The sequence below is a fragment of the Eriocheir sinensis genome, chromosome 8, assembly GCF_024679095.1.
Source record: "Eriocheir sinensis breed Jianghai 21 chromosome 8, ASM2467909v1, whole genome shotgun sequence".
NCBI classification, from domain to species: Eukaryota; Metazoa; Arthropoda; class Malacostraca; order Decapoda; family Varunidae; genus Eriocheir; species Eriocheir sinensis.
Window position 1 is genome coordinate 2,320,701 of NC_066516.1, and position 21,019 is coordinate 2,341,719.

Sequence of the window (21,019 nt, forward strand, 5' to 3'; positions counted from 1 at the left end):
GGAGGAACAGAATGGTTTTCGTAAGGACAGAAGGGGGGAGGACAACATGTTTGTAGTTAAAACGGTGATTGAAAGAATGAACGGAACGGGCAGGAAGGTATACCTTGCTTTCCTTGACATAGAAAAAGCGTATGATAGGGTAAATAGGGGTTTGTTAAGTCGATTGTTGACTAGGATAGGAGTGAGTGAGAGGGTAGTAGGGATAATAGATAGTATGTATGAGAACACACGGGCAGTATATAATCTAGGGGATATAGCGACAGGGTGGGTCAACAGCCGTAGAGGGGTTAGGCAAGGGTGTGTGCTGTCCCCGCTACTGTTTGGGCTGTACACAGAGGAGCTGGCAGAGAGGTTGAGGGCATCGGGTTATGGGATAAGGGTGGGGAGTGAACAGTTAGGATGTCTCATGTATGCAGATGACATTGTGCTCATGAGTGAGGATAGTGAGGAATTACAACAAATGTTGGATGTAGTAGCACAGTATGGGAGGGACTTTGATATGAAGTTTAGTAGTGAGAAGAGTCAGGTAGTAGTAGTAAATGCTGAGGCTACGGACAAGGGAAGGACCTGGGCGCTAGGAGAGATGAACATAGGCCGTACGAGTTCATACAAGTACCTAGGGATCATTGTTGACGAGAATAGAACTGATAGGACCAAACAGAATAGAATTTCTAGGGCAAATCAGTGGTTAGGAAGGCTATGAAGTGTGGCTAGATGTAGAGCTAACAGGTATGAGGTAGTTAGGGGGATATAGAAGGGCATGGCAGTACCAGGCCTCATGTATGGCCTAGAATGCATGAGATGGACAGTCAAAGAGCTGGATAAGCTATAGGTAGTACAGAACAGAGTAAGCAGGCTGGCTCTGGGTGCCAATAGGTATGCGGCGGTAGATGCAGTGCGAGGGGAAGTAGGCTGGAGCACCTTTGAGGAAAGAATAGGTAAAGCAGTTTTAGGGTACGGTACAAAGTCAGGCTAAGAAAGATGAGTGAGAATAGGTGGGGGCGCAAGGTATATGAGTGGGCGGGACAGGGGACGAAGTAGAACAAGTCTAGCATACGCTGAGAGAAGAGATGTGGGCTGGAGGGCTTCACACTCTTGGAGATGATGCTAGGGGGGGAGGTGAAAGAAGTGAAGTGTAGAGTGAATGACAGAGTTCAGGAGAGGGGCAGGGTAGACTGGAGCCAAAGGGTGGGGGCAAAGAGTTTGCTAGAATGGTACAAGTTGAAGGCCAAACCCAAGTGTGAAGCCTTCTACGATGGTAGCCTGTGGGGGGGTGTTGCTCTTCAAGTCCAGGACTAAATCCTTAGAGGTGAATAGTAGGACATATAGGTGGGCAAATGGGGGAAGCAAGGTATGCCGTATGTGTGAAGGGGAGGTTGACGAGACAGTAGAACATATGCTACTAGAGTGTCCTAGGTATGATAGGGATAGGCAGAGTTTGGTAGAACTAACACAGGAAATAGGAACAGAAGTATGGAATAGGATGCTAAAGGGGGATGTAGGAAGGGTGATAGAATTCTTGCTAGGTCTGAGTACCCTGCAGACAGTGACCAGAAGAACAATAGAGGGGGTTAAGGAATTCCTGGAGAGAGCCTGGGCAGTGCACACCAGATAGGATGGACTCCTGTAGGTGTCCCCATCTGTGCCTCTACGGGCTCTTTCAAATGGTTATATTTTATTTTTGGATTTTCAGGGTGTTGACCCTTAGGGAGTAAGCCGTTACAAAGGCTGTAGTTGGATCTGAAAGGGACAACTACCTACCGAACCAAGACCAAGGGCGTGGTGCGCCCTTGGACCTAGGTTCGAGTCCCACCAAAACGCTGATTTTTCAAGCCATTGCCGTGTGGTGGAAGATTACCCACATGGTGCTCAGATCTTCAGTCAACCATGGGAACATGGGCCAAGCAAAGAGTCATTTATCACGGCAGCCACTACAAATAACATTTGCCTGCACCACTAACGGGCTGGGCCTGTCCAAGAGGCCCCTCAGGAGAGCCTTCTGGTTCTACTGGCAGCACCTTGAAAAAAGAACCTATTGCATCTTAAGGGGGCGCTCACCCCATATGGGTCATAAAATGGCAAACGGTATTTCAAAACGTGCAGTAATGTATTCGTTTTCCTTCTAGAATCATCGCCAGGGTATCTGTTTCCTGCGAAAAACACTCATGGAGAGTTTAAAGTCCATTTAAACATAAAGGAGATAAAGGCACTTCAATCTTTAAATGGCCATAACTCAAAACATGATTTTTTACCTTTAAATATTTCCATAAATTCAACGGTTGATCAGATTTACTTGGGAAATGCTGCATCTATTGTTCGTGTCAAGGGAAATCGTTTGACCATTTCAATTTTTAGGAAATGTGAAGCAGGAAAAGACAGGACAGGGGAAAAGGCAAAAATGTCAGTGTTACGTTTTGCATGATATGATGCGGCGACGTTTCATGACATATGGCAAATTTAAAAAAAAAACGAAATGGTGAAATGTTTGGATAACAAATGACATTCCACAATCCAAGTAACTTTAGGATAAAGTCAAATAATTGCGAATTATGTCATAGCGTCATGACGTAATGACCTAGGACATTCTTTTCCATGGACAAAGTAGATGATAATAATCCAAAACAGTCTGGAAAGTTTTAATTCCTAGTTCCCAATAGTTTTTTTTATGATTTTTTATTTGGATTTTCGGCCCACTGGGGCGAGCATCCCCTTAACCTGGTAGCAGCGACGGGCCAAATTTGTGGCTTTACCACGTACAAGGGGTATCACTGGGGTACATTAGGTTATCTTTTTGGCATATTGGGGTACCGCCACCATCGCCTCCCTCTGGCCCGGCAGCCTCCCTCAGGAGCAGTTGATGTTCTAATCCAGTAAGGCCTAGGGGTTAATAGGACTGAGCGGGGCAACAGGGGCAACGTTACACACCTGTGTCCAGTGACCCATAGGAGGGGGGGATGAGTCAAACAGGGCAGTGGATTAGTTGAGCTCAGCAAATATGGCATCCTACACAACAACTGCATCACAGTATTTTCTCAGGAGCTCTCGTGGGTAACCCTTTACTGCAAACAGCATATTTGAATCATGAATGGAATATTTGCAGAAGGTAACAAAATGCAAGAGCGGTGACCCTGGCCACTCTCATAACTACATCATCAGCTTAGTTTACAAACATTGGTATCTCCACCACTCCACCCCCAGCCTGCATAACCCACCAAACAATGACTCAGTAAAGTGTTTGGCTAATGTTGCCACCTTGGCAAAAAAAGTTTGCTTCATTGTGTAATGTTGCACAACATTGTATTGCTAATGTCTTGCTATCTGCATGCCTCCCCCCTCCTGCTGCCCTGCTGCACTGAACTCTACTTTTGCTTACCCCTATACTGTCCAAATCCCTTATGCAAAAGTTAACCAGCATCTTCATTCTTTTATCCCTTCTGCTGGTAAACTCTGGAACAGCCTTCCTTTATCTGTATTTCCTCCTGCCTTCGACTTGACCTCTTTCAAGAGAGGAATGCCAAGACGCCTCTTCTCCTGAAATTGACCTCTCTTTTGGCCTCTTGTCCTATTGTTCTTTTGTTGGAGCTGCGCTTGGCGGGCTTTTTGATTGCTATTTTGCTTTAATGCCTTTACGCTGTCTCCCTTGCTGTAAAAAAAAAAATATATATATATATATATATATATATATATATATATATATATATATAATATATATATATATACAGTAAAACCCCGATTATCCGAAAGCGGATTATCCGAAAAAACGGATTATCCGAAATTGATCTGGATAATGCAATTAAAATATTTTTTTTTCTATACTAAAACGTTATAAAACATCAAAAATAAATAAAAGTAACTACATATGTACTATATTAACACATTTAAAATTGATAAGAACAGTTAAAATGAATATGCTTTCTAATACGTATTGCCGAAATAGCTTGTAACGAATAGATCAATGTATTAGACAAAAAACATTAAACAAACTCTCAACACCACCACGTCCGCACCTTCGCCCCAGCAAGGACGTAGGTGCGGCGAACGAACAAACTACTGCGCGACTCTCACACCGTACTCTCAAGACAACGACACAAACACGACTCCCCTCTCCACTCCATGTCACATTCCCCTTCCAACATACGAGTTGCACGATAATATGAGTCGTCATACTGTGTCTCCACCTGCACGATGCATCAAGGTCACACTTGCAAGCTTGCACAACCATTCACAATCGCACTCTGCAACATTCACAATTCAGATCTGCAACGCTCACAAGTATCAACATACACTGGTCCAGACAAGGAGACACACAGACAAACATACAATAAAACATTTACATCACATGTTTTAAGCGTACTACTTTGTTTAGCGTAGCGTGTGTTTGTTTGGTTTCATTGTTTACATCGTCAGTCGGCGGCAGTCGCAACGCCACAATGCCGACGATCAAACTGGCGGCCATAAATCCGGATTATCCGAAAAATCGGCTTATCCGAAAGAGGCTTCCCTATATATATATATATATATATATATATATATATATATATATATATATATATATATATATATATATATATATATATATATATATATATATATATATATATATATATATATATATATATATATATATATATATATATATATATATATATATATATATATATATATATATATATATATATATATATATATATATATATATATATATATATATATATATATATATATATATATATATATATATATATATATATATATATATATATATATATATATATATATATATATATATATATATATATATATATATATATATATATATATATATATATATATATATATATATATATATATATATATATATATATATATATATATATATATATATATATATATATATATATATATATATATATATATATATATATATATATATATATATATATATATATATATATATATATATATATATATATATATATATATATATATGAAGGGCACAGCTGCCCAACCTTCCTGTAAAACTCCCTGCACAGCAACTCCTCGGGCTGTCTTGATGCAACTCATTCCTCCAAGCCAGTGGGAATATTTTCACTAGTTCCATGACCTTGTTCATTGATTATACACTGGCCAACAACAAATTTATCATCTAAGTTTTTTAGCTGTTTTAGGACAGTTTTGATGTGCTGAATCCAAAAATCACACTGGTTTTGCTCAATCAGGTCAACTTTTTATCTATCTCCACATGATGGTTTTTGCGTTTTTTTTTTTTTATACGTACGGGTATTTTCTATTTATATAAGGCAAAATTCTTTCTTATTTCTTTAAATAAACCAATTCTGAAGAGTTTACATGTGCCAATTTTTGACTAACTGGTATTTTTTTGTATTTTGTTGGTACAACAGTCTGGGTTAACCAAGTACCCGTTTTTTCTGTGCATGTGGGATTGTAGGGACAAAGCTCAGCATTACACAGAGAAGGACTGGCCTGTACGGGAGGAATTGGTGTCTTGCAGAGCAAGGAACTTCATAAACAACCCTCTGGTGGACAGAGACAGGATACTCTTCCCACCGCTTCACATCAAGCTCGGCTTGATCAAACAGTTCACCTAAGCTCTGGACAAGGATGGTGGCTGCTTCACTTACTTGTGCCACACTTTTCCAGGATTGACCATGGAGAAGTTGAAAGCTGGCATCTTTGACGGTCCTCAACTCCATCAGCTCATCAGAGATCCAGAGTTTGAAAACTCAATGAACGAAGTGGAACTGGAAGCGTGGAAGGCTTTTGTTCTTATTGTGAAGAATCTTATTGGCAACAAGAAGGCCAGGAACTACGCAGAACTTGTCACCAATATGCTGACTGCTTTCAGAAACCTCGGATGCAACATGGGCATCAAAATTTGCATTACTTATTCTCACATATGGATCGGTTCCTGAGAATCTGGGATCACTGAATGACGAGCAGGGGGAGAGAGTCCATCAGGACATGAAAGAGATGGAGACCAGGTATCAGGGACACTGTGATGCAGTCATGATGGCTGATTACTGTTGGACTCTGAAGAGAGACATCCCTACCGCTGAGCATTCTAGGAGTTCAAAGAAACGGAAGTTCATGCACTGAATTTTGAACAGAGACGACCTAATATTCAATTTACATGTACTTACCTTTATCAATGTCTACTATTCAATGTATACTTATCAATTTTTGTAACATTTAATTAATGAATTGTGTTAGAAAACGATTTTTTTATCTTAAAAACCTATTTCGGTTGAGAAATATCAAAAATCAACCTAAAATGTCACAAAAATGTAATCTATTTAGTTATCAGATCAGATTTAAAACAAATTTTGACTTAGCACAAAAACTTGACCTGATCGAGAGAAACGGGAGTCCTTTTCTGATTCAGCAGTGGAAATTTGTCCTAAATCAGTTGAAAAAACTTCAACAACTTACTTTTTTTTTATTTTTTTATTTATTTTTTTTTTTTTTTACCCAGTAAAGAAACTCGGGCCTGTTTCTATCCTATCGCTAGACTTGAAATAGCTAATTAGAAAATGCTCATTGTGGGGCCCCACTGTACATTTTTGATAGCAAGAAAACTGGTGAACAGTGTAGACTCAAGCAAGGTGTGATAAGGTTGAAGAGGATGCATTTTTTTTATTTATTTACTTTTTTTTTTTTTTTTATCTTCGTCTATAGCACTGGTAGGCTTTCTTCAGGGGCCAGATGGTCGGCCCAAGCCCGTTGTGGCATAAACAATTTTTTATAGTGGCACCAGTTATGCTTGGCTCATGCTGCACCCCGGAACTCATTCTTGATTCACTGGACAGTTTCTTCTAGGGTCTGGGTTGATGGGTGGTCTTCTGGACAGCATGTGGGTAGTCTTAGGCCACTCGATGGTGACTGAAAAATCCCAGGCGGTAATGTGGGGTTTCGAACCGACGTTGTCCATGGCGTGGTGAATGCGAGCCCAGCACGCTAACCACTCAGCCACCTATAGTACTTGAATGGAAATGTTTTCTATGGCAGATTGCATAAGCTATGGCTGCATTCCTTTATACAATATGAAAAGTTTCAGCTGCATAATGCTTTAGTATTTTATTGGCCTTATGTCATAATCTGTGTCATTCATGATGTTAAGTAAATAACATGGCTGAATTATTTTCCTCAACTCTACATGGTAAATTATGATATTTTGTTATATTTCAGGAATGCGTAAACCATATAAGGGCCAAAATGAAGCATTTCTTGAAGAGGATCTGGTAGCTAAAGAACCTTTTGGCCAATTCAAGGAATGGTTTGAAGAGGCATGCAACACTCCAGGAATTATTGAAGCAAATGCCATGTGTCTTGCTACAGCAACCAAGTGAGGATAAGAAAGTTAACTTGAAATACAGGTTTGCTGATTTGCTGATTTGCAAAATTTCAGATTTTTCCATAAAGGAAAAAGGTTTTCCCAGCAGTAAATTCACTAACAATGCCCCCATAAACTTGCGAGGAGTCATGTCACCAGCTGCTCTCTGCCACATCTTCGTCCCCACCCCCGCACTTCTATCCCACACCCTTGTCACGCTCTCAGCCCTTTATAAACTACCACCACAACATTGTTATCACCCAGATGTCAATCTTAAAACCCAAATTTATTTTTACAAATTTTCAGTGCTCACATTTGCTAAGGTAACAAAGTGATATTGCCATGCTGCACCATACCAAAGAGGTACCTAATAAGTGCAATTTTAGAGGGATTTAGTGATGTATGGTGATAAGCTGGGATCACACATTCACACTACGTGCCATAGGTAAAACATAGAAAAAAAGAAGTGTTCCCATACACTAAAGTTCAAGAAAGGGTTGTACAGGTTTGAGCATTGTTCCCACATACCTTAGAGATATTAAATGCCCTATTTTCTGTGTTTTGCAGGTGTACAATTAAAGCTGGGTGTGTTAATTATTTTGCAGGATATCAACATTTGCAGTGGTCTTTGTCCCCTAACCCCTGCGAATGTGGAGGGTCACCTGTATATGTTGATAGTGTGCATATATATATATATATATATATATATATATATATATATATATATATATATATATATATATATATATATATATACAGGTAACTCTCGATTTACGCGAGTATTGTGTCCTTGAAGAGGTCGTGTAAGTCAAAACAATGTAAATCAAACAAGAGGTAGGTTTCCATCGAAAAATAAATATTCACTTCATTCAGTGGAGAGAGAGAGAGAGAGAGAGAGAGAATCCATATCACCGAGATATCCACTCAGGCACTCAGTCTCAGCCACCATGAGCGACTGGCTAGTATTGGTACTGGTACCGAACAGTCTGGTACCAGTACCGTGCCGTATAGCTGGTACCGTTAGTACCAGTACTGATACCAGTACCTGCCCACCCCTATTGTTGAGTAGCATGGCAGCGTGGGTACTGTATTGTTGTTCAAGCTCAGCTGTGTGGCCGTGGCGCTGTGTGAGTCCAGTTGTGTGAGACATCTGGTGGCCACTCCATAAAATATCGTGTATAAGTGAAAAAATGTGTAAATTAAACATTTATTTGGATTCTGGACCACACGTTATTTAAAAAACGCGTAAACCAAACTCGCGTAAATCGAGTTATCTGTGTGTGTAAATATATATATATATATATATATATATATATATATATATATATATATATATATATATATATATATATATATATATATATATATATATATATATATATATATATATATATATATATATATATATATAAACGGTGGGTCCAAAATCCAAAAAAATGTTTGATTTACACTTTTTTCACTTACACGCGATATTTCATGGAGTGGCCACCAGATGTCTCATGCAACTGGACTCACACGGCGCCGCGGCCACACAGCTGAGCTCAGTTCTTCCTGTGCGCTACTTGAACAACAATACAGTACCCATGCTGCCACGTTACTCAACAATAGGGGTGGGCAGGTAACGGTACCAGTACCGATACTAACGGTACCAGCTATATGGTACGGTACCGGTACCAGACTGCTCGGTACTGGTACCAAACTGCTTGGTACTGGTACCAATACTAGCCAGTCACTCATGGTGTCCCTCATTTCTTCCTCACACGAGTGAGGCTGAGTGCCTGAGTGGATATCTCGGTGATATGGATATTCTCTCTCTCTTCACTGAATGAAGTGAATATTTATTTTCGATAGAAACCTACCTCTTGTTGATTTACATTGTTTTGATTTACGCTCTTTCAAGGACACAATACTTGCATAAATCGATATATATATATATATATATATATATATATATATATATATATATATATATATATATATATATATATATATATATATATATATATATATATATATATATATATATATATATATATATATATATATATATATATATATATATATATATATATATATATATATATATATATATATATATATATATATATATATTAGAGTTGTATCGAATGTCAGATTTCAGAGATCCGCGGATGTGGATTTGTATGCGGATGTCACATGTACATATTTTGTAGATGCGGGTGCGGATATGAGATTTTACCAAATTGCGGGTGCGGATGCGTATGAAATTATGACATCTTCATGGATGCAGATGCGGATGTGGATGTGTTCAGGATTTTGGTAATTCACTATATAGTACGTAGTGAATTACCAAAATCCTAAACACATGGCTTTTTTTTTTTTTTTTTTTTTTTTTTTTTTTTTTAATATCGCGTCCCGTTGCGCCATTCAGCTTTTTACCGGGTGGGGGCCTGATGGTCGGCCCAGCCCGTTGTGGCACAGGTGAATGTTTATAGTGGCCCCATCTTGTTTTGGCTCATACTGCCCCCCGGAGCTCATCTTTTAGCATCTCTTTGGAGAGGTAATTTAGAATCCGGGTTTATAGGTGGTCTTTTGGGCAGCATGTGCACGGGTAGTCTTAGGCCACTCGGTGGTGAATGAAAAATCGCGCGTCCTTCCTGGATATGCCGCACGCATTGTTTTGAACTGTATACTGGCTTGGCCCCATACCCACAAGCAGCCAATCAACAGTCAGATGTGTCAGCCAGACTGAGCCAGTCACGACGCAGGAAGGGCTTGGACAATGACGTCACAAACAGCATCTGTGTAACAAATGTATTAAATTAATATATTGTTGCCTTATTATTAACAACAGTGTGTGAGTAGCAATAGTCTATAAAGGAGTAGTTGAAAACTACTCTTTAATGCATTTTCTTAAGCTTGAAGCCAAAGACATCTCTGTTAAAATGATGATGAAGGATGTAAAGTTGCCATGTACACTCGGACACAATATTAGCGTAACCTTCAGGTTGTGCAGGGAAGTTATGCCGCTTCGGACCCCCCCACCCCCACCCCACCACTCCACCAATAGCTTTTTTCTTCCATGCTGATTTTTTCATAGGATTATTAACCCCCTCGGTGCCATGCATTTTTCACAAAAATCTAACCCCTGGTGCCAAGCAAATTTGGATTTTTTGTTATTTGCAGAAGTGTTCAGAATGATTAGACAACACATGCTTCATACATTTTACTACTCACTTCTTAAAATTTCCATATATATATCTATATATATATTTTATGAAATTATCTGTGATGGTTAGGCCCTTCTGGTGATTGGAATGATGAGTTGTAACCAGTATTGTAAAGTAACTCGGTAAAAGCTCGCTACCATTACCAACAGAATGAGTTGTCAATAACATTGTTAATTAACTTCAGTAAGCTTGCTACCATTACCAACAGAATGATGAAGTGTAAATAATATTGTTACTTAACTTCAATAAGCTCACTACCATTATATACCAACAGAATGTGAATAAACTTAATCATAATTTAACCTTGTGTTGCATCACCCTAACAACTATGAAACTCACTTGATAGTAACATATTAAAAAACAGAGGATCGAAGCTGAAGGCAGCACACTTGTTTTCCCGATAGAGCTCATAGAGGGTGGCAAGAGCATCCTTGGACCAAATTATTTGCTCCATGGCTAGACAATGCCCACACAACAGCTGAGAGAATGTAAACAAAGACTCCAGTACTGGTTTCAAGATGACAATCTTTGGCGTCTCGTGATTGGCGGCGTTTAGCCACCAGTACTGGCGCCAAGATGCCTGTATTGGTGGCAAGATGCCAGTAAAGTTGCCCGTGTGATAGCACCTTAATACTATGGCATTGCATACCTCACTGCAAAAGGGTACATGGCAACTTTGCATCCTTCATCATCATTTTAACCGAGATGTTTTTGGCTTCCAGCTTGAGAGAATGATTTAAAAAGTAGTTTTCAACTACTCTTTTATGGACTATTGTTACTCACACACTGTTGTTAATAATGAGGCAACAATATATTGATTTTCATATATATGTTACATAAAAACTGTTTATGACGTCATTCTCCAAGTCCTTCCTGTGTTGTGACTGGCTCAGTCTGACTGACACACCTGACTGTTGATTGGCTGCTTGTGGGTATGGGGCCGAGCCAGTATACGGTTCAGAATAATACGTCCTGGACGCGGCGCCGGCACGCTAACCACTCTGCCACCGGCTCCCCATATTACACTTCCTCTGTGAAAAATCTGCTTCATCGCTAACTCTGCTCATACGCCCGCTACGCCACCGGGCACACGCCACAACACAGCAACACTCGTGCAATAAGAAGAACGCTGTGCTGCCAGTTCATGTTTTCAGTCTTATTTTTGTATTATTACACACTATATAGTTGATGATGAAACACTGAAATCTTTCTTGTGGACTTTAAGAGGGAGTGGGGTCTACATACACATTACACAGACATGCATAATGCATATATATATACTATTTACAAACACAAATACGTACATTCACACACCGTCACATGACATACACAGTCACACACACACATTCTCAGCCACCTCAATTGACCCTGCCCCAGCCTCAGGGGTACACATGTGTCAGCTTGCTCTCTGTGCTTTGGCGCTTTGGCTTTCCTTGTCTGCTACCCAGCAGGAAAGGGGCGGTTGGGCAGATTGTGTGTATCTGCACTTAAAGAAGGCGTTTGATAAAGTTCCACACAAGCGATTAGGAAACTTACTCATGTTGGAGGTCTGGGTGGTTCAATAATGGATTGGATTATGAACTTTTTGATGAAGAGAGAAATGAGAACAGTAATTAGGAATAATAAATCAAGCTGGATGGAAGTGACTAGTGGAGTCCCCCAAGGATCGGTGTTGGCTCCGATTATGTTTGTAATCTATATTAATGACATGATAGAAGGGGTGACAAGCTATATGAATATGTTTGCTGATGATGCTAAAATAATGAGGAGGGTGGCTAATGAAGAAGACTGTGTAGCCCTGAGCCAAGATCTCGATAGAATAAGCGAATGGTCACGCAAATGGGAAATGACATTCAATTCAGAGAAGTGTAGCGTGATGGAGTTTGGTAAGAGCAGTAGACGAATATTGGGGAACTACTCTCTGAGTAATGAAAGAATCATGAAAAAAACTGAAGAAAAAGATCTGGGAGTGATCATAACAGACAAGTTATCCTTTGGAAAACATATAGACCGGATAACTGGGGAAACACAATCTTCTTAGAAACATAAAAGCAGCATTTACATATTTAGATGAAGAAATGGTGAAGAAACTAATAACATCGATGATACGTCCAAGACTGGAATATGCAGCATTAGTGTGGTCACCTAGATTGAAGAAAGAAATTAGAAAGTTGGAAAGAATACAAAGAGCAGTGACTAAATTACCGGAAACTCTGAGAGAACACACTTACGAAGAAAGACTGGAGAAATTGGGAAAACTTGGAAAGTTTCGTTTAGTCGGCACAACATCTGTGGTCATATGCCGGAGAGAGACAGAAGGGGAAGGAATTATAGGAGAAGGGAACAGATCCCAGGAGACGGGACACAACCCCCGATTAATACCTGGTACCCATTCACTGCTGGGTGGACAGGGGCATAGGGTATCGGAAAAGCTGGGAGAAATTGGGACTAGCAACACTGGAGAGAAGAAGAGAGAGAGGGGACCTAATAGCATTGTACAGGATACAAGAGGGATTGGAGAAATTGGACAGGGAAGACCTAGTGGTACGTGACAGAAGTGTGACAAGAGGCAATGGTAAGAAATTGAAGAAGAGCGACTGTAGGAGAGACATCAAGAAATACAGTTTACCATACAGAAGCATAACAACATGGAACGGACTTGACGAGGAGACTGTGTGTGCAAAAACGATTCATAAATTTAACCCCTTCAACACGAGGAGGCGTATACTGCGTCCTTGTGTACCTCGTACCATATCTGAGGACGCGCATACTGTGTCCTGGCTCACTTTAGCCAATATACGAGTTATTTTATCTCTATATTTATGCTTACATCTCAAAATTATCAATTAATTTATGTTTCTCTATGTGCACCATTTAATTCTGCATGTTTTCATATATAATACATGATGATTGTGTTGAGTTTATGGCTGAAAACTTGTTATATTCAATAGCGACATTTGAAATTTGATGCTTACGGTGATCTCGGATACGGCGCAGGGCGCTGTTTTGGCCCGGCTGTTGTGAGTTTCTTTATGTGCACCATTTAATTCTGGATGTTTTCATATATGATACATAATGATTATGTTGAGTTTATGGCTGAAAACTTGTTATATTCAATAGCGACATTTGAAATTCAGCGCGCGTGGCGATCTCGGATACGGCGTGGGGCGCTGTTTTGGCCCGACCGCAGTGAAGGGGTTAAAGCTAAACTGGATAGTAAGCGTTATGGAGACGGGACAGCACGAGCCTAGTACGGCTCTTTTCCTGTATTTCACAACTAGGTAAATACACATGTTATGGAAATGGGAAAAAGTGAAGGAAGACCAAAATGGACATATAAAATGGGAGATGGTGAAACATTAAAGAAAGCACATGAAGAGAGAGCCCTGTACAGTCTCACAAAGCTTTTTAACACATTAAGAGTTGCTGGAAGGCTGAATCAGACATACAGTACCACCATCCTCGCTGTTTCTAGAACGACACTCTGTTCATATAAATACAACTCGTACAGAGTGTCGTTCTAGGTAGAAACAGTGGGGATGGTGGTAGTGGTACTGCAGGGCCGAGAGAATACAGGGTCCGCGCAAGGAGCCACCAAAAACTCCACCGGGCCGCGCAGGTCGTGACGTCACAGGGTGCGTGCAGGGAAGAGTCCGAGGTGGCTGCCGCGGCCAGTCTGGGTTCAACCGTGGCGGGGTGTGCGCTACTGCATGGTCAGCTGCCGGTTCAGGCCGCCCGCATCGTTTAGTGATGCCTCATTGTGTTGTGGCTGGTTGTAACACTACCAATCGCTATAGACACACAATATATAGTTTTTTTTAATTTTCCAAAGGACACTGAAACTGTAATAGTATGCACTGATGTTGCTCCTAACATATTATTATGCCTTTTCCGAAGTATGCACCAGTGTTTTGTTACTTTTGATAGTGGTATCATTAAATGTGACCCCTAGTCCCCTACCACTTTCATATCCTTTGTGCAGTGAGAATGTCAACTGACAGCATATTCTCATAATATATACTGTAAAAAAGTATCAAGGTCATCAATAAGAATTTTATTACTTACAATATTAGTGTGGTAATATGCTGCTGCTTAGAGAGAGAGAGAGAGAGAGAGAGAGAGAGAGAGAGAGAGAGAGAGAGGGGACGGGGGTGGGGAAAGAGCCACCCGCAACACATAAGCCTCAAAGTCGTCAGCAAGAACTGGATTACATACAATATTAGTGTGGTATTATGCTGCAGGTGAGAGAGAGAGAGAGAGATACCAGCCTGAGGGAGGGGAAGGGGGTGGGGGAGAGAGCCACCCGCAATACATAAGCCTCAAAGTCAGTCAGAATTGGATTACATACAATATTAGTGTGGTAATATGCTGCAGGTGAGAGAGAGAAGCCTGAGAGAGGGGTAGGGGGTAGGGGAGAGAGCAACCCGCACCCTGTGGGCCGCAGGTGAGAGAGAGAGAGAGAGAGAGAGAGAGAGAGAGAGAGAGAGAGAGAAAAAGAGAAGCCTGAGAGAGGGGGAGGGGGTAGGGGAGAGAGCAACCCGCACTGTGACGTCACAGCTCTAGCCCCGCCCTCATCGGCTTAAGGTGCGCGTGCGTGGACCCTGTATTCTCTCGGCCCTGGTGGTACTGTACGTATGTCTAATTCAGCGTTCCAGCAACTCTTAATTATGGTTAAAAAGCTTTGTGAGACTGTACAGGTCTATGCTTGCTGGTCTGAGCATGCGCAGTTTATGAGAGACCAGCCAGTGTTTGTAAACAAAAGCGCCAGCCTTTGAGGGTTAGGATGCCAAATAACACAACACCGGTTCAGGCGTTAGTATTACCGTCCATAGGTACGTGTCAACGTGTGGTTTTCAGGTTTTGTAAGTTTTCTAAAATACAGATAATGAAAATTTGAATTCATCTATGTTTTTTGTTTGAAATATCAATATAGTATCATTTTCGCCTATCGGACTTATCGCTAGCAAGTATCAGAATTGTGGATTTATATCGGGTATCGGTTATCGCCTATATTTGTGTCTCCAGTTAACGAATATTGGTTATCACCGATAAGGTTTTCCATTATCAGTTGTCGGTTATCAGGAATAAGGTTTTCTGTTATCGTGCCCAGCTATGGCAGTGAGTCGATGTTATTAAGTGACTGTCATAAGACGCTGTACATTTCAATATCATCATCGAGTGATTGACCTGAAGACCTGTAGTTGACGGATATAATTATATAGTTTATTTTTTAGTATTTACACGCATGCACAAATGTTCAGTATTATTATTGGGTTGCAAATAATTTTTGACCTAAAGGGCAACACCACTACCTCTACGGTTGACGTTATCATTGTTGAAGATTTTGTAACATCTATATTGTATTCTGAATTAAATCTATATATGGGGCGTCAGTAAATGCTTCTGTTATAACGATTATGTCAAAATTTTCTATAGAAAGAAGATATCTCAATTCTTCAATCTTATTTTGTAGTCTATAAGCATTGAAATTCAGGACTTTTAGAGTATATTTAAGTTTAGTTATGGAGGTTGTGTTACTTGCGAATTTACAATTAGGCATTAGAAGTGCCACATGGCATCCACTTACACGAACGGGATAGGGAGATGCAGTTGGGAGCAGTTGTTTGAATGAGAATCACGCACTTCTTTGTTTAGAACCCTTCCAAATCTAACTGCTCTGACAGAAGACAGGTCCAGAGCATCCCTTTGGAACAGTCCACCCTGGCTGTAGAAATCATCCCAGGCATTGAAGAATCACACTTTGAGTTTCATGCAAAAAGTCTTCAAGCGTCTATTAACCCGTAAACTGCGCTAGACATCTCAAGATGCTATGAGTTAGCATGTGATGCAGTCACGACGAGTTTCCGAACACTTCACGCGAGTTTACGACTAGTTTGCGCATTGGCACGACCGAGTTCGTGCCAATGCGTGCCACAAAGTCGTGCAAGTGTCAGTGTGGCTTTAGACTGCGCCAGACATCTTAAGATGACACATGTTCCAAGGTGAATATTTATATTTCCTGCAATGCCAAAGTATATTCCAATGAACCTCTTGTGGCAACATCATCCCTCTTTCGCACCATGGAGTCACCATCGTCATATTAGTTGCTCCTTAGCAGCCATGGAGAGCAGAATTATGTCATCTACTGATGCCAACCAATCTCATATAGCTCCTGCAGTCGTGACCGAGGGGGAGGCATGGGAGGGGGTAAAAAGAAAGTATTGGTAAAGAGAAAGATTGTAGTAGACAAATTTGAAAGAGACAGTGATTCAGATTGTATTCAACCATCAGATTCAGCTGGTCTGAGGAAGCGTGGCAAGCGTGAGCATGCTTCAGGTGCTCAAGGTCACAGACACGCTGCCTCTCCAACAGTGTGGAAAGTTACTAGCTAGCCTAGTCACTCACTGACGCCATCATCACTGTCCGATGATTCAGAGTGGCAGAAAGGTGAGGAAAATGACAGTGGAGGTATAAGAGAAGACTCGGCTAATGAACTGAGTGAGGGAGGGGTGTCAGCTGGAATGGGAGAGGAGGGGGAGGCAGAGGGAGAACAGGAGCCTCAGAGACGTGAGACAACGTGTATTCCATTCGTCTGGTCTGATGGATCAGATTTTGTGCCAGACATTCATAAAACTTTGACAAGAATATTGCAGGTGTGACTAATGACTGGCCTCTTGATAATGATGTGCAAGAGGTTGATTATCAAAATTGACAAAGTGAAGTTTCCTGTGATATAATTTGTTTGTTGTAACTGAAATGAATAATTAGTGGCAAGAGAATGTTCAGACGTGACTGTGCCGTGTGTCATCTTCCCTCTGCCACCGTCCTATCTACCCCGTCACTACCAGCGCTCCCAGCCTCATATCCACAACCTTTATCCCGCCATCATTGCCACATTAGGTGAATTATTATTATTATTATTTTTTTTTTGCACTATTTGGTGCTCAACATGTCTCTCTTGGGTGTTGTAATACTAAAAATTGTTTTCCAGCAGGTTATTGTTTTCCCATTTATTGCACACCCAGGAGCTATTCCCGAATCTTAATTGCGCGGTTTATGGGTTAAGACTGAAGGCTTTTTTGTCAGTCTACTTCATTCCTGTATGTACATACTCTTTCATTTCATCCTCTTCCAGTGTTGCAGGTGACAAAGCTACCTCAGCTTATTGCATTTGATAATTTTTACCATTTCACAGCTCAATAATCCCTCATCCTTGTAATCCATACCAAACCTGTAAACATTCATATTGCTTCTCTTTATTGTAATATTAAAAATCTTTAAATAATTTTTTCATCACCTGGATTCTCAAACTTTTTAAGGGAAGCGTCCCTCATTAATACTTCAAAAAACAAGTTTTCGTACACGCCTCGGCTAGCATGTGACAAAATATGAAGAAATAAGCAAAAATGACAGACTTATGGTTTAACCCCCCCTCCACCCGCCCTCTTCCGCTCGTCACTTACGTCACTATAAAACACTTGTCTGCGCCATGACGGGCTGGGGCCCTCTACCATTCAGGCCCCTCAAGAAATTGTAGGCTGGCAAAAAAAAAAAGCTGCATATTCATACACAGGTGCATACATTGTCATGTTTCAGAATTGAAAATAGCATAAAAGAATATTCATATGGTATCTTGAGGCAAACTAGCAACTGCAATGGCCTTGGAGGCTAGAGATAATTTTTGCATTTTGGCTTGATTTCCAAGAAAAGGACACCATCAAACACACGAAGTCCTTCAAAACAAAGAAAAAACTGCAATTCTGTAAAGAATATCAACCGGGAAGGCATCTAGGTTTGAAGAGCGAACTCTATAAAACTGCGGACTTTTAAGTCTCGTTTTTAGAAAACGGGATTAATTTCAGTTTTTCGGAAATTCCGTCGCCGTAATTTGACCGATTTTAATAAACAATACATCATTGGAAAGAGAAACTGAAGCGCAAGAGTTTCATCATAAGTTTTCTTTTCAATTAAGGGACAATTTTTGGAAAAAAAAATTAATATGCGGTTAGATAAACCAAAAAAAAAAAAAAAAAATTCTCATCATTTAATAAAAGCGAAATTGAAAATTTTCCAGTTTTCTATGATGATTCTTTTCGATTCTGCTTTAAGTTTCTTTGGTATTTTTTTCAGCAGCGTAGGTCATTAGGTGAGAGAGGAATTTTGAGTTGAAGTTTGTTAAAAAAGTACATTTTATCTTTTCCTGCTATTATGTATCGACTTATAAATCTGAACGTAAGCGTATATTACTTCACCATATAAAAATACATTTCACATGAATATAATCAAGATCATACGTTAATAATTCAACACATGGCGGACGCTCCCATCACTGTTTTGTCATTGTCTCTTACTAAGGTTAGTACAGTGCTGTGTCAAATCTCCTTACCGTACATCCTGCCGTTTCATCGTGTTAACACCATGGTAAAATAAATTTTAATAGGTAGACTCTTGCATACATCCAGTGGTAAGTCTTGCTTACCCCTCATGTCATCACATGGAGCACAAAACTGGCTTTGTCAGCCTACACATTTATTAAAGACAGATTTTGGGTACAAACTTTGGAATCAATTCATAATTCACAAGCCCAACGAGTACCAAACATGAACATAGACCAGTCAACATCATGATGCTTGCAACCAATAAAAAGTATGATGCACAGAACAGCAACAAAGTGGTAATCTTTTTGTTGTATCACGATCAACTGTGCCACTCTTTCATGCCTAGTGATCACTTGTATCTCTCCTATCATATTTTATGATTTACAGAGCATCAAAACAAATCTTCACTTCTTGTCTCTTCCATTATTTGTTTGTTGAGCATGATCACTATACGCTTTATGATTTCAACTGCTATTTTTCAAATATTTTTATTGCTATTTCTTCCAGAGACTCGCATTTAGCTACTCTTTGTCCACCTTAGATATTTTTCTCTTGAAAATTATATTAAGCCACTAGATTTATTACTTATTTATTTATGTTTTTCTTTCAGAGAAGGAAAGCCATCAGCTCGCATGGTGCTGCTTAAAGGCTATGGCAAGGAGGGGTTTCGCTTCTTTACCAACTACAACAGTAGAAAGGGACAGGAGCTGGTGAGTTACAAGCACAGATGCAAGCAATCTAATATGTTCAGTTCAAAATATACTTTCATTTGGTCTTGATGAATAACTTGTTCAATTTAGTAGTATTCACATACATATTCATATATGCTTATCTTCTTATTTTACTATCAGTTTTTGCAGTTTTGACTGCACCAGTTTTAAAATCATATCCTATTTAATTATACCTCCCCTTCATATGTAACATACTATGAATTTCTTAATTATTATTCATAATTATGTCATCATCTTTAACTCTTACTAGTCCACTACAGGACAAAGGCCTTTTCCAGTGTTTTTACCTCTTTTTCTGATATCACACTATTCATCTTGCTCTGGCAAATGCTTTAATTTCACCTTATCTTTTTTTTCTGCCCTGACTCGTATAATTTCTGGGTTGCCATTCTGCTAATTTGGTTATCCATTAGTTCTCATGTCTATGTATTTTATGGCCTGCCTAAGTATATTTTTTGTTCTGAATTTTCATTAGAATATCTTCTTGCTGTTCTTCTCATGGAATTGCTGGAGGTTCTGGTGTTGGCTTTCATAGTGCTGCATTGAGGAAGCAAAGCCTCAAGGACTGAAGGTCATTTGGGCTAAAACTGAAGAGAATGGACTGTATTGGCTATACAGGCAGTGCTGCACGTGGCCATTCAGTGAACTGTCAAAGCAGTACTTTCCATAGAACTCAAGTTATGTACTAGAGTGCATCTGAGGCTGCCTCCAGGATACAAGGCCTTGGTGCTGCCACCGCTCTAAGCCAACAACTGCACACACTTTACTCCTACCTAATTTCCTGACTTTACTATTTGACATGAAGAAAAATTGAAATCGGCTAGGAGTGAAGTGTGTGCAGTCACTGGCTTGGGGCGACGGCAGCATCATGGCCGTGTATCCCTGAGACAGCCTCAGACGCACTCTAGTCTATAACGTGAACTCTATGGAGAATTCAGCTTGGAGTTGACGGCCATTTTCTTAAACAGTGTAAACCCAGGATACCATATTGTTAGTTAGCTAGACACCCACAAATGGGTTTCATAAACACATCTGACGCCGTTCTGTGTATGGCTAGGATCACACATTATTGGAACATTCGTGTGTTGACCTACCACACAACATGGGGCGACCATACCCACCCGAAAGAGAAACGAAATATAAGAAATATATTCATTATATTAAAATAAACTTATGAATAATCAATAAATGTGCTATTATTCTAATTCTGTTATTATTTCACTTCTCTTTTTCAATCAGTAACTCCGTAATCACAACAAGTACAAGATTTTAAAACAACATACGTGGTCACGCGTGTATTAAAGTAAGTAAGAAGTCGATAGATATAACTACAGTATAGTAATGTAGTTT

General features: G+C 39.9%; 1 protein-coding gene across 7 annotated transcripts in view; it reads left to right on the forward strand.

Annotated features, from left to right (window-relative positions):
* Nucleotides 1–21,019, forward strand: part of LOC126995370 (pyridoxine/pyridoxamine 5'-phosphate oxidase-like) — a 50,037-nt gene that overhangs the window by 9,902 nt on the left and 19,116 nt on the right. For all 7 annotated transcript variants that reach the window (XM_050854872.1, XM_050854873.1, XM_050854866.1 and 4 more), the window contains 2 exons: nt 7,207–7,363; nt 19,549–19,648. In XM_050854872.1, the coding sequence (XP_050710829.1) occupies nt 7,207–7,363; nt 19,549–19,648 (257 nt within the window). The remainder of the gene's footprint in view (nt 1–7,206; nt 7,364–19,548; nt 19,649–21,019) is intronic.